Source organism: Paramacrobiotus metropolitanus, unplaced genomic scaffold, assembly GCF_019649055.1.
Source record: "Paramacrobiotus metropolitanus isolate TYO unplaced genomic scaffold, Prichtersi_v1.0 Parri_scaffold0000029, whole genome shotgun sequence".
NCBI lineage: Eukaryota > Metazoa > Tardigrada > Eutardigrada > Parachela > Macrobiotidae > Paramacrobiotus > Paramacrobiotus metropolitanus.
The window spans coordinates 1,091,444-1,104,744 of NW_026570249.1; the positions used below are offsets into that span (position 1 = coordinate 1,091,444).

At 42.1% G+C, this 13,301-nt stretch overlaps 4 protein-coding genes across 4 annotated transcripts; all 4 read left to right on the forward strand.

The window, feature by feature from the left end:
• The first annotated feature begins 1,999 nt into the window (after positions 1–1,999).
• LOC129588381 (uncharacterized) lies at positions 2,000–3,286 on the forward strand. Its single transcript, XM_055482573.1, has 2 exons — positions 2,000–2,325; positions 2,481–3,286. The coding sequence occupies exons 1-2, from the start codon at positions 2,220–2,222 to the stop codon at positions 3,071–3,073; spliced, it is 699 nt and encodes a 232-aa protein (XP_055338548.1). The 5' UTR covers positions 2,000–2,219; the 3' UTR covers positions 3,074–3,286.
• Positions 3,287–3,620: 334 nt separating this feature from the next.
• Positions 3,621–5,349, forward strand: LOC129588382 (uncharacterized). The gene is made up of 3 exons (XM_055482574.1): positions 3,621–3,986; positions 4,050–4,246; positions 4,362–5,349. Exons 2-3 carry the CDS (start codon positions 4,120–4,122, stop codon positions 4,988–4,990), a joined length of 756 nt encoding a protein of 251 aa, XP_055338549.1. The 5' UTR covers positions 3,621–3,986; positions 4,050–4,119; the 3' UTR covers positions 4,991–5,349.
• A 4,144-nt stretch (positions 5,350–9,493) lies between these two features.
• On the forward strand, positions 9,494–10,977 carry LOC129588305 (uncharacterized). Its single transcript, XM_055482471.1, is given in 3 exon segments — positions 9,494–9,872; positions 9,875–10,846; positions 10,967–10,977. Coding segments are annotated over 3 exon segments (1,362 nt in total).
• Positions 10,978–11,282: 305 nt separating this feature from the next.
• On the forward strand, positions 11,283–12,592 carry LOC129588419 (uncharacterized). Its single transcript, XM_055482617.1, has 2 exons — positions 11,283–11,598; positions 11,727–12,592. Exons 1-2 carry the CDS (start codon positions 11,487–11,489, stop codon positions 12,338–12,340), a joined length of 726 nt encoding a protein of 241 aa, XP_055338592.1. The 5' UTR covers positions 11,283–11,486; the 3' UTR covers positions 12,341–12,592.
• The last annotated feature ends 709 nt before the right edge of the window (positions 12,593–13,301 follow it).

Consider the following 13,301-nt stretch of genomic DNA (forward strand, 5'->3'; position numbering starts at 1 on the left):
AAGTACCTGTAGTCCAAATGTAGATGGTTTTGTCTGCATGATAACTAACTCTGCAAAGCATCTGTATTTGAATTGCCTAGGGCGGCAGTGCAAAAAAAGATTTTTGATAACCATAAACATGGAAGCATAAAGATGCCGATCGTAGCTAGCATCGGTAGGCAATTCTAATGGGTATAATTTGAATGCTACCGGAAGCCGCTTTTAACGCCTTCTTGTTTGGTAAATACAGCCCTCGTGATAAAAAGTTTTCTCGGTTCGCTCGTATACAAAAAATTCTGTAACGCAGCAAGCATGTCTAATATCGTCACTTTGCAACCACTAGCAGTGTCTACATGGCAGCTCCACAATCGCCGGGCAGTTTTGACCTTTGGGAATGTGCAAGTATTGGGTGGAATACTACTGGTTATATTGGATATCGTAGGTAAATTATCTGATACTCTTAACCATGGTCCATAATGCAAATATGTATTGTATAATGTTTATCCCACCTACTTGTGCATTATGGTACTTTTACATGTAAGCACTTTTACCGAAAAACCTCCTTTGCTAATACATAGATTTTTAACACGAAGTTTTTCCATGCAGCCTTCGCATGGCTTTATAGTGCCGTCGTGTCACAACATTTGGCTCGGGATTCTGGGGTGGCGGTTTTTTTATTGCGACCGGCATATTGGGCATTCTTGCTGGACGCGTAATCGCTCCCCAACAAGAGCCAAGGGTCCGCCGCGGGTTCCTGATTGCATCATTAGTACTCAGCAGTTGCGGTTTTGTCCTTTCCGTGGCAGTAAGCGCATTTTCCGGTGATACCTACGAAATCCTATTTCGCAACGACCACTTTGTAACTTTTGTTGGAGTAATAAGTGTGCTTCACGTTGTTCTGTTCACTGTTATGGCGGTGGTCAATCTGGGTCAGTTGGTGTCGACCAGTGTCAACATCGCCGAACTGCCTACAGATGCTGCTGTGATGACTTACATAATGACCACAAGGTCCACTAGCCAGCTTGGCCCTGATCAGCAGATGATGACGATACCGGTCAGCACAGACCACATTCAGCCAAAAACTATCTCATTGGTTCCCGCTGAGTTACTCCCACTGCCCTATAATTCGCTTCCACAACAAAGCCAGGTTCAGCAAGCCATTAATTAATACGCAAGCGAATTATTCGTTTATGCCTCCGAAACTTGCAGTTGTGGTATTTAGACTTGAGAGTACACCAGTGGTTGAGAGTATGCAGTGTATTGTACATATGCGCACTTGGCGACAGAATACGGTTTATTGCAATAACTATTATCTATAATTCTGGTTTTAATTCTCCTAATTAATAATCCTTTTGGTCGAATAATTTGTTGCGTTTTTTATATTGGACTTATATATATATATATATATATATATATATATATATATATATATATATACAATAATTATAGTAATGTACAGATGTCGGCCACGAAATGTGTTGTAACGCCGTTATCATCAGTATGTTTAGGATCGAGAAACGATGAATTTTAAATACTGCGATTTTTTGTTTGCATGAACGTGGCTGAGTGACTGTATTTGCGTATTTTTGAACGCCTAGTCGCCTACTGAGTAAGCTTCTTGTCTGAACGAGTACTGTACATACGTGTATCAGACTGTTAATATCGCACAACGAATTACAGTCTTTCTTTAAATACCGCATAGCACAATGCAGTTTATGCTACAGCGCAATAAAACATGTCTGCATTGGGTGTATCAGACTGTTAATATCGCACAACGAATTACAGTCTTTCTTTAAATACCGCATAGCACAATGCAGTTTATGCTACAGCGCAATAAAACATGTCTGCATTGGAATATAAGTTATTCACAGTAAGGCAGTAATTAAACGTGTACTTCGATGAAGCACGGATGTCATAAACCGTTTCGGCAGACCCGTTTCCGGTCCGTCAAAATGCCCCGAGCAAGAATGACTGCGTACATCGCGGGCCGTCGCCACGTTCAACGAAAGCGCTTCCGGTTTTTCAGCTTTATAAACGTGACGATACGTCAAGGACGCTCGCTCCAAGTGGTAGCCGAAGAAAACATGCACTTTTACACACCAGGTGCAGCTCTGTCGGAATCGTAAACGGCAGCAGAAACGTCAAACGTCTCTGACTTTCTGCATACCGTACGGGCACTGCATCTTCTCAGCAGTCACTTAAATCCTGATTCCTGACGATCCCTCACGTTTACCGCCGTAATGGAACCGATTTTTGGTGGACAACTGCATAACCGGTGTGCGGTAATTACGTTCGGTGCTTTCCAGGTGACGGTTGGATTGTTATTGATTCTGTTGGATGGAGGAGGCAAGTATAAGCAGAACTACATAGGATATCACATGTATATATAATTATAATATACATACACTTGGACATATGTATTCTGTACTTGTATAAAGTATAAATTGTTTTGCTCAGTTATTTGAATTGAAACTTAAATACATACTTTGGATTATTTGTAGATTTCATATTCGAACAGACAAATTCCTACATTAATTACGGAATGTGCAGCGCGCTGTACTATACCATCCTCGGCTCCGGCTTTTGGACCGGCGGGTTTTTTGTTATAACTGGTGCATTCGGCATTGCCGCTGGTCAACGGATTCCGGATCATAAAGAACCGCGCAGCCGCCGATGTCATCTAATCACATCGCTAGTGCTCAGCATTCTGGGTTTGCTTCTGGCTGCCATAATGGCCCCTGCCGCTTACTTCTACGCATCCCAACCGGTGCTGCTGTTATGCCTGGAAAAGTATCCATCCAGTCAGATTGTTCCGATGGCGCATGTGGTGCTGTTCGGTATTATGGTGGTGCTGAATTTCGGTCAGCTGGTGTCCAGTAGCGTAAACATTAGTAAACTGCCGCCGCGGATCGCCGCCTTCACCTACACAATGACCACAACGGCCGTTCCCGCCCAGCAGCAAATGATTGCCACGGCGGTGCACACGCATCCGGCTGGTATTACCCCGCCGCAGGGCACCTTTGTCATTCCTCCGTACTATGCAGGCCAACAACAAAGCTATATACAACAAGCCGTCGAGACGCATCCCAAGTGACAAGACAAGCGTTTTAAAAACCAATGCCGGCTTTTATTATTTTACATATATGTACTGCAGACGTTGTCTTTAGATCTCTTCTTTCTGCGACAAGAGCTGCAGTTTTCGTATCTTTTCCTCTCAACTTGGCAGTTTCTAAGCGGGATCTAATATTCTTGAATTGCGAAACACATTAACACAACAACGAAAGTCATGATAAAAAATTAAAACCGATACTTTAACAGTTGATGGCTAACATAAACGTGTTGAATTTAGTATTCAGATTGGTAGATTGCCTAAAGGTATGGCACGAACACTACAGTTGCAAAAGTAATGATTGATTCACTCAGTGCATTCAACTCTCTAGAGAAGCATAATGAATTCAAGCGCTGATAGTGCTTACATAATTATTACAAGTAGACGCAGCATGTACGTAGTTGACGCTGTATAAGTACAGATACTCACATGGGCGGAATAAGTAGTAAAGATTTCGAGCATGTTACAGTGCAACGCGAATGGCTTTTTAGTTACATAGTTAAGTAACTGTCAGAAACACCAAAAATAATTTTATTATCAATACCTTATCTTGCAGAGGATGCAAACAGGTTATTGATAATGTTTTGATTTCAGTATACCTACCGTACGCTCACCGGCGTTTGAATTAGCTGATCCTGATCAGATGTTAATTTTTTAAAAGCGTCATATAAGCTCGCGGTGACACTTGTATTGCTAAAGCACATCACCTGACTCAGTCCGAAAAAGTTCCGGTTCTATTAAATCGCCCAAAGCTAGTTAAAAACTGATGGGTAACCCCCTGAATGAAATCTTTAATTTTGTTGAAGTTGTTTAATTCAAACGCTGCACGACAGATTGGAAATTGTGTCCACAACAACTGGAATTTGGCTGTTTGGCAGTACATATAAGAAACCGAACGGTAAGTAACAGAAACTGATTGCAGTTTATAAATGTGTACTGCGAGCTGACTTTGCCGGTGCAGCTGTAGACAGTCACATTTCCATTTGCCAACGTTGTCTTAACCCGACGGCTTCATTTTCCACTGTCCGAAGATGTCGATCGTTACGCTGCAACCATTGGTGCTGACGACTGGACAACTCCACAATCGTATAGCAGTACTGACTTTTGGAGCCTTGCAAGTGTCTTTTGGAGCATTGCTTGTCGTGCTCGATGTTGGAGGTAAGCGACATAAAAAGAAAATGAAATTTCTGGCTAATTATCTCACGAAAATATTTTTCAATTTTGATGATTTTCTGTAAACGTTATCCTGACTATATTTTGTATATAATTACAGCTTTTATTCGTTTGGCCCCGCCATCAAACGCAGGGTACGGCTGGTGTCACAATGTGATGCGTAGCACCGGCATTGCATCAGGATTTTGGGGCGGTGGTTTATTTATCTTTACCGGTATATTTGGCCTGCTCGCAGGACGCAGCATCCCACCACAACAGGGACCACGAAGCCGTCGCGCTTTTCTCATCACGGCACTGATATTCAGCATTTTTGGTTTGATTGCTTCCATGGCAGTGAGCCCGATTTCCAGCTTGTTTGCTGATAATTTATCTTATTGTGCGTATTATGCATCCCAGAAAGAAGAAAATACAGATACCACTCCCTTCGCCGGCCTTATAATAGCAGCGCTGCATGCGACTATATTCAGTATTATGATCGTTGTTAATCTTGGTCAACTCGTGTCCACCAGCGTCAACATCAACAAGCTTCCCAAGGATGCTCCACCAGTGACCTACATTATGACCACGATGCCAAACGTCCCGGACCAGCGGATGATTCTGACAGCGGTCAATACCCATCCAACCACTATGCCATTACCATTGGCTCCCGTTGATTCGGTCCCGCCTCCCTATTCGCTGCAACAGCAAATTAGCTTCGTGCAGCATGCCGTCGACACGCATCCCAAATAATAGACTTAGCATCCATTAATTTCCCGGGAAATGCAACAAGAATTGCTGGATAATTTATAATTTACATTCTACATATGTTCGTAACTTAATCTAGGCCACCATGTCGTTGAGACTAAAACTATATACTGTAATATAAGCGCAGTGGCGTTTTGGCAAAAGTTACTTAAGTCAGTTTAATTTTGATGCGTTTAGATGATTACAGTATAAGCTGACCAATCGTTATTATTTAGTTTTTTGCCATATTGAAATGCACGAGAATTGCAGTACAGGGTAGTACATGTTTGTTGATGATCTGCTTGTATGTACTAGTAATTTTAGATAATTAACCAGTTCAGTTAAACAAATCCTTCGAATGGGGATGGCGTCGTTTTCGGATCGATATAAAAATTAATACTGATCGACTGTAATTAATAGATATCTCGCTATGCCGCTGTTGCCTCGAGCCTAAAACCAGTTTTGTTCACGCATTCTGCACGTTTTGTGCCCCTCGAAGCTGTATTGTATTCATGTATTGAAGCTTACAATTTCTGCGCTGAGAATTTTACTTCTAAACACAATACAATGTCATAATATGGTACGTACCCTTTGTACTCTTGCAAAGCCCTGCACACGCCTTTTCAACTCCCACTGCGAAAATCAAACTGCACTGTTGCACAGTGTTGTACATGATGCTCAGTTTAATATAAATATGACTACAATATTAGGTGCTACAGACTGTGGGATTTGGTGAGAAACAAATTACGTCCCGTAAACGTGAAACGCTACGCAAAACAAAACCAGCATCCGAAGAGAGCTACTATGCATGGATTTTTTTGCAACGATTACAGTACGATTGTTACTTAAAACAGGAGCTGACTTAGAATGATACAATTCCTTTTTTTTCAAGTACCTTTCACCCAAATTTTGCCAATGACAAAATGTGACCTTTGCACATACTCATTCAGCCCTTCGCTTAAAGTCATTGCAATAGATGCGTTAATCAGTTATGGAAATATTGTGGATCGGGAAACTAGGTAAATACTCAGCTAGGATAGTAGGACGGCATCTGCGAATTAACCCACGGAGGTTGTTCAGGATAGCCCGGATAAGTTATCGCACCCCAGTAGCAAAATATAGGATGTGGAGCAGAACACCCCGAACCGCCACATCCTGTGCAAGGAGGTTTTTTGCGATGAGGATGGGCACTGGACACTAACAGTCCGGCTGGTCTCTTTAGAGAATAATCACCAAGAGGCCGAGCAGGGGTAGGGGTGGTCATCAGCCACTGCGTTGCCGGTGATACTGGTATAAGAACTACTCCCAGAATTGTTAGCGACATCCCCACCAAAAAATGTCTTTTCCCTCCGTTTTTGTTCATGTTTTAAATTTCGAACTGCTACTACAAGACTACGTTGTATGGCGCGCAGTACTATAACAAGAAACTGTACTTAAACACGTTTTAAGAACATTTAAAGAAACAAAAGTTCATTAGAAAACATTCAGAAACTGTTGTAAAGAACACGACAGATATACAGAATCTGTACTTGGTCGCGTTTTTTCGTTATGTTCTTTAAACCGTTTCTCAACTGCTTATAAGGTTGTAGAAGCATGCATGGCTAGCCTTGGCACACCCACGGTGATTACAAACTGGAAGTCGACTCCAAGGCGTTAATTATCGAGTTCCGCTGGCATATTATACTGTAGTTCCCGAAATACTGTACGCCGAATCGCCTGCAACGTAGTTACATCATTACTATTTTCTGCAAAGTAACACAAACACAAAATAATAACTGCCTTTGAATGACCCGAACTTACAATAAACAAAAGTGCACGCATGTTGTACAGTTTTTTTTCCGAAAATGCCAAATTCTATTACGTAAATAAGGAAATATATCGAGTGCCAAGATGCGGTATTATTATGTCGAACGTTGTAAAGATATCTGTGCCGCATCACTTACATACTGTACTTCGGAAGCCTATTCTGGTGCTGCAACTGCATTGCAGTAGTAACGTTAGACTATTTTGCAAGGACCTTGTTTGAGCGCTCTGCAGTGTCTGTTTAGACGCTACAGAATGTAATAAACCGAAGCAAAAATGCGTTCGGGAGTGCGCGGAAGTGTAAGTTTTCGTGCATTTACACGAATTTGGTACCATGTACCGGCCCACTTCCCTTAAGCGGGAGGCATCCAACATATTTTTTGCATTCCCGAAGCGGCTGGTTTGCAGCCAGTTTAACTAATGCATTATGGCACCAACTTTAACAAGTTGTGTTACCATTTGATAATTTTTCCATTGTGTTTTTGTACGACCGTCAACAAAATAACCACGAAACTGTTTTTCGACTTCAATCCAGGTGAAAATATTCACTGTTGATTTTATTCAATTTTAATGTTGACTACTTAGGTGTATCTGTTTCTGGGAGGGATTTTGAAAACTAAAAAGAAACGCTGTAGAACTGTGTAAAGCAATATTTCAGGCAAGATCCTGGCACTGACATACAAGTATACAAGGTTTAGGAAAGGTCACGCTCTAGTATGTCTGCAACACCGTTTCCCCATGACGCTTTCACTTACCAATTTTACACTTTCATAAGTGCCGAAGAACGTACGATCTAAGCACTTGTGGCTTGTACAACCACAGTTATTATTTGCAGTAAAAGTGTAGGTAAGTACTGAACGCCACCTGTTAAATTAGAAACATGTTCAGCCTATTGTTAGAGAAAATATGCCGGGATAACTCTACTGGAAAAGTTTTGATCCCCTGAGCTTTGAGTTTACACTGGAGAAAAAACTAATATTCGGAGCTTCAACCAATATGTAAAGAAATATTGAATGTTAGTTTAAAGTCGAATACGGAATGAAAGCATAATCTTAAACCTCCACCAACAGGCATGTCTGAGGCGCGCAGTCCATTTTGATGGATTAATTGTCGATGGCTTGATTGGTAGAATCCACCGACTAGTCGATCATTGTCCCAAACCGTAATATTTCACTTGCAGTTTGCAAGATACCGCTAAGTGTGTCTTGCTAATTACAGAAGACCGCAATCATTAAAACTTTTTGGTTTTAAACCTTTCAAAATGCTTTGTTGACATAAGATTCCGTTGCGCAAGGAATGACACAGTGACCAATAAAATCCTTTGAGCTATAACGCCAATTTCAACAAAGGTCACAATGGCCCACGATCGCCATTTTTTGAAATGGTGAAGAAATGTCTGCATATATTGGGCTCGCTTAGTACGTACGGGACGATGATCAATCTCATGAACCATACTTCCACTCAACCACCGGCAAACAGGGACAACAAATGTCTTTGATATTAGCAAACTAGCAATGTAGTTGTGAGCCCGGCCCTTCCACAAAGCAAAATCAGCCACTGCACATGTAACTCGCAAACACCAAGCTGAATGGGACATACAGACTGTAGTGTTGATAAGCACAGTATGCTAACGCTCAGAAACAAGTTAAAGAGCGAAATAGCGAATTGCATTGTGAACATGATCATGTTGATATAAACATCTCAGCACAAAACCTTTTTTTGGTTAAAATACTTTTATCCATGCAGCAGGACCATGCTGCAAAATTTTTGCGCTTGTTTTTTTCAGTTATTTAACCCAGAAACTACCAACCGGATGAGGTTGCATGTTTGTTGCCACACGATCTTATTGTTGCTGCAATAACATGATAACATTTGATGTCACATATCTCGTGCATTTGACTTTCATAGTGCCTTTAAAGCGATTGACATCTACTTTGTAATTTGTTAGTGCATACTTTGTTTTTTGACTAACTATTAACGGAGGTTTGCCTGTGGGCCAGTTTTGGTTAATGCACCTGCATTGTAGATCGAATGTATGCCATCACTTATATCTGCAACCAACCATCCTGTTTACATAGCCACGTCCGTTTAGATAACCTGTGCAGTGTGCAGCATAATATAAACCGTATAATCATAGACTTCCGCAATTTACGGAACTGTACCTACAGTAACAATCATTTTACTTTTGGAATATAATTAATTCAAATCGGATCTGACTCCGAATTCATCACAAATATGCTTAAATTTTAAATCATTTTAATTACTATATTTGCAGTGCACATATGAGCTATATTTGCAGCGCACGCATGCAAGCCTGTCCCAATCTGATTCTGAGTTAGAGTTAGCGTATGTAGATGCCAAGCAAAAAAATCCTCATGTAGATCTCTGCTTTTTTAAATAAAACAAAGATCTAGATTAACTGTATGACCGCACTGTCAAGTGAAATCATAACAACATTTCAATTTTTTGTGATACAGTTTTTGTGATACATCTTTTTACATACAGTTTTAAATACATGTACATACATTAATACATTTTATATACCATGGTTTTTACAATATACGATTGGGCCGAGACATAATTGCCTCGGCCCATGGAATTCAGCAGGGAGATCCGTTGGGGCCGTTATTGTTTTGTTTGTGTACAGATGAACTCTATAAAGGAATGCGGTCTGTATTCAACTTGTGGTATTTGGATGATGCGACGATGGGAGGTGTTGTGGATTCTGTATTTTCGGATTTTAAGAACATTATCGACTGTGCATCGGAAATTGGGCTGCAGATCAACCCTCAGAAATGTGAATTGTTCATAAAGGGAGGAACGGTCGCTGAGCAGAACGAAATTTTCCGGATGTTTAGCGAAGTAGCTCCCGGTATCCAGTGGGTGGGCGAAGACGAGCTGGATCTGTTGGGTGCCCCGCTGACTGATTGGGCAATTGGGCGAGTGCTGGATCGCAAGATCGGTCAGATCAAACGACTGACCGATCTTCTTGGTGTGTTACCAGCTCATCAAGCGTTATATTTGCTCAAGAATAGCCTTTCTCTGCCCCGGTTATTGTTTACTCTTAGGTGTTCGCCTTGTTGGAAGTGCCTGAGAAGCTGCACGAATTTGACGATTCCATAAGGAGGAAAGCGCAGGAAATCACAAACGTTAAGATGTCGGATTCAGTGTGGAAACAAGCTTCCTTGCCAGACCGGATGGGAGGAATAGGGCTTCCAAAATCAGAGGAAATTTCTTTGCCTGCATACTTATCCTCGCGTTATGCTACAAAGACTCTCGTTGCCGAAATAGTGCCAGAGGAAGGCAAAGACGACATCGGGTCGTGCGTGGAGGAGTTTCGTGAGAGGAGCAGTGAGGAGCCGCCACCAGCAGAGTATCGTCGTTATCAGTCGGCGTGGACGGCAATTGTGTACGCTAGGGAGCATCGGTTTTTATTGGAAAGTGCTGACGTTATCGAAAAAGCGCGCTTGTTGGCAGTCTCCACAAAAGAATCAGCTTCCTGGTTGTCCGCTTTGCCTGTAGCCAGCCTTGGGAATTTGCTGGACGAAGCGGCAGTGAGAATCGCAGTTGCGCTGCGTTTGGGTGCTGTCATCTGCAGCGAACATAAGTGCATTTGTGGAAGTATGGTTGATAAATTCGGTCGTCACGGACTGTCCTGTAAACGAAGTAAAGGGAGGATTCCTCGACACGAACATTTGAATGATATCACACAAAGAGCAATCGGATCCGCGAAGATTTCATCTATCCGTGAGCCTACGGGTCTGGATCGAAAGAACGGTAAACGGCCGGATGGATTAACTCATTATCCGTGGAAAAACGGCAAAGCGCTGGTGTGGGACGTAACTGTCGCCGATACGTTTGCACAGACTTATATTGGTCAGACATCCGATCATGCTGGTGCTGCAGCAGAAGCGGCCGAATATCGGAAGTGCGGCAAGTATGCTGACTTGGCTGACCGATACAATTTTCAACCCGTCGCGTTAGAGACAATGGGAAGCTGTGGTCCTCTCACCATGGATTTTATTAATGATCTAGCTAGACGCATCAGAGAGCAGACTGGTGAAATTCGCGCAAAGTGTTTTCTGTTACAACGTTTTAGTATTGAAATTCAGCGCGGTAATGCTGCTTGTGTCTTGGGAACTGTTGAAAAACAGCATGAGCTGGATGGTTTATTTTTAGTTTGTGCATAGTTTCCTACACAAGAAAATAATATATATACGATTATGTTACTTTGCAAATTACTTTTGACAAGTGAAGTGTAAAACATTAGCCGAAGTCTTAACTTGCATTCGCAAAGCATTCCGCCTCTATGCAATTTAAATGAGTGCATATTTCTACCGATGTGCGTGCCGGTCGTCGGCAATATAACCACTTCCTACTTCAATTTTTGCCGGATAAGTACTGACTCGGAATATTTTCCGTGATTGTGGGCTCTTCATCGGGTGACAATTTATGCAAATCTCCAGTCTTAAATAGCGTCACCTATTTTATGGCATTGAAGTCGTCGTTGTGATCGCATGACGCTGCTTCATGTTTGTAACGCTTGCACTTTACAGTTTTTCGTCTAGCCGGCCTTGCAACTAAGTTTCCACATTATATTCCACATTTTATCTGGCATATTAGCTTTGTGATACAGAAAACGCAAAATTAGAAATTTTTACACTATTGTTTTTGTTATTAAGATTTAATTTCGGCAATTATGGAACAAGTATCTTTATTTCCCAGAAGACTGTACAACCCAAACGCTGTGCTAAGCTTTGGGGCTTTACAACTGACTTTCGGAATATTCTTTTTTCTATTGGACATCGGAGGTAACAATTGTTCAAATGAGTCAATGTCTGAAGAATGTTGTGCGCTAAACTTATAACTAGGTCCTTCATAATTTATCGCACGTTTTTGCATTAATCGAGAATTCTTTGATTGATGCTCAATCTTGCAGTGTTCGCTTACGGAAAAAGCCATAGCACAACCCGCACTATAACTCGGGAAGGATATGACGAAGTCGATGCGTACAGCTGTTCCCCACCTAGTTATACTGGCATTGGCTCGGGATTTTTCTGCGGCTTCTGGTTTATTTTGAGCGGCTCGTTCGGCACAGCTGCCGGACAGCGGCTTGCAGCGGACGAGGGACCGCGATGCCGACGTTGTCATTTAGTGACGTCCCTAGTGCTCAGCATTCTGGGGTTTCTGTTGTGCATAATTTGGGCCGCGCTTACCGGTGTAATTGTTAGTCTGAGCTGCGTGGTATTCAATGACTCGTATCCAGGAGCAATCGCAGCCGTTCACACGGCGATATTTTGTATTATGGTGATCATCAATCTGGGCCAAATTATTTCTGCCAGTGTGAACATTTATCACCTCCCTCCGCCGGTGGCTGCCATTATGCACACAATGACCTCAACGGCATCGGATCACCAGATGATTGCTGCTGCGGTGCATACACATCCAGAGTTTGTGCCTGCTCCGGCGGTGGTTCCAGTTGTCCCTCCTTACTACACATATGGACAATATGGTCACATTCAACAAGCTGTGGAAGCGCATCCCAGAATCTAGCGACTTGTGCAGGCAAAGACTGATATTACGCTAGATATCGTACATCCCCTAACTTGTAAACTCTTTCTGACACGCTGTGGATTTGCCAACGTTTTTTGTATTTTTTATTCGCAAATTTGTTTGCTACACTAAGTATACTGTAACAAATGCAAAATTTCATGTGCATCTTGGTGACTGAACTCTTTACGTTTCGTGTACTGTAACGCTGGCCTACTTTATCAGTCGTCTCGATTACCATTAGTAGAATCTGCGTCGACCCTTATCAACAAGAATTTAACTCAATACCTGGTAATCCCGAGCGGAGAAAGTTGCCGTTAACAAACAAGGTCAAAGGAGTTGAGAGGCATCATGAAGATTTGCGCTGTCGCAATACACTAAATCTTTTTCAACCCTAATTACGTTAAGATGTATGGCTAACGGCTCTATCCATCTTCAGTAACTCGCTGTAGGGCGCATTCCCGTGATTAGTGCCTGAACTACATACAAAGAACTGCATTACGGCGCACAAAACACAGGTGCGCTAAAACTTCGAAGATACAGACATGCGCAGAAACGTTAAAGGGACCGCGTTCGGGTAAAATACAATGTCAATCTGTTCCGGAAGAGACCACTTAAAAATGGTCTAACGGCAAAACTACTTAAGTACGCCGAAGAGATCCTCCTCACTGTGGTCGGTTGTTATCGGGTGACTTTAATTTCCGGGATTCGAGCAGGTTTTTGCACATGTTCTCTATTTAACGATCTTGAGTTTTTCTATTGTCCCCGCTGCGACATTATATAAACCCGCACGCAATACTGGCATTCCAGTACTCGGTTTTCCTGCCTTTGCAACACTCATTTGGACTTCGCACAGAAGATAGTTCCTGGTAATTCAACATGACTTCCTTACCCAATCGAAGTTCGAATTATACCGAAATTTTTAATACATCCATGCGTTGTGGAGGAAAATTCACAACCACCT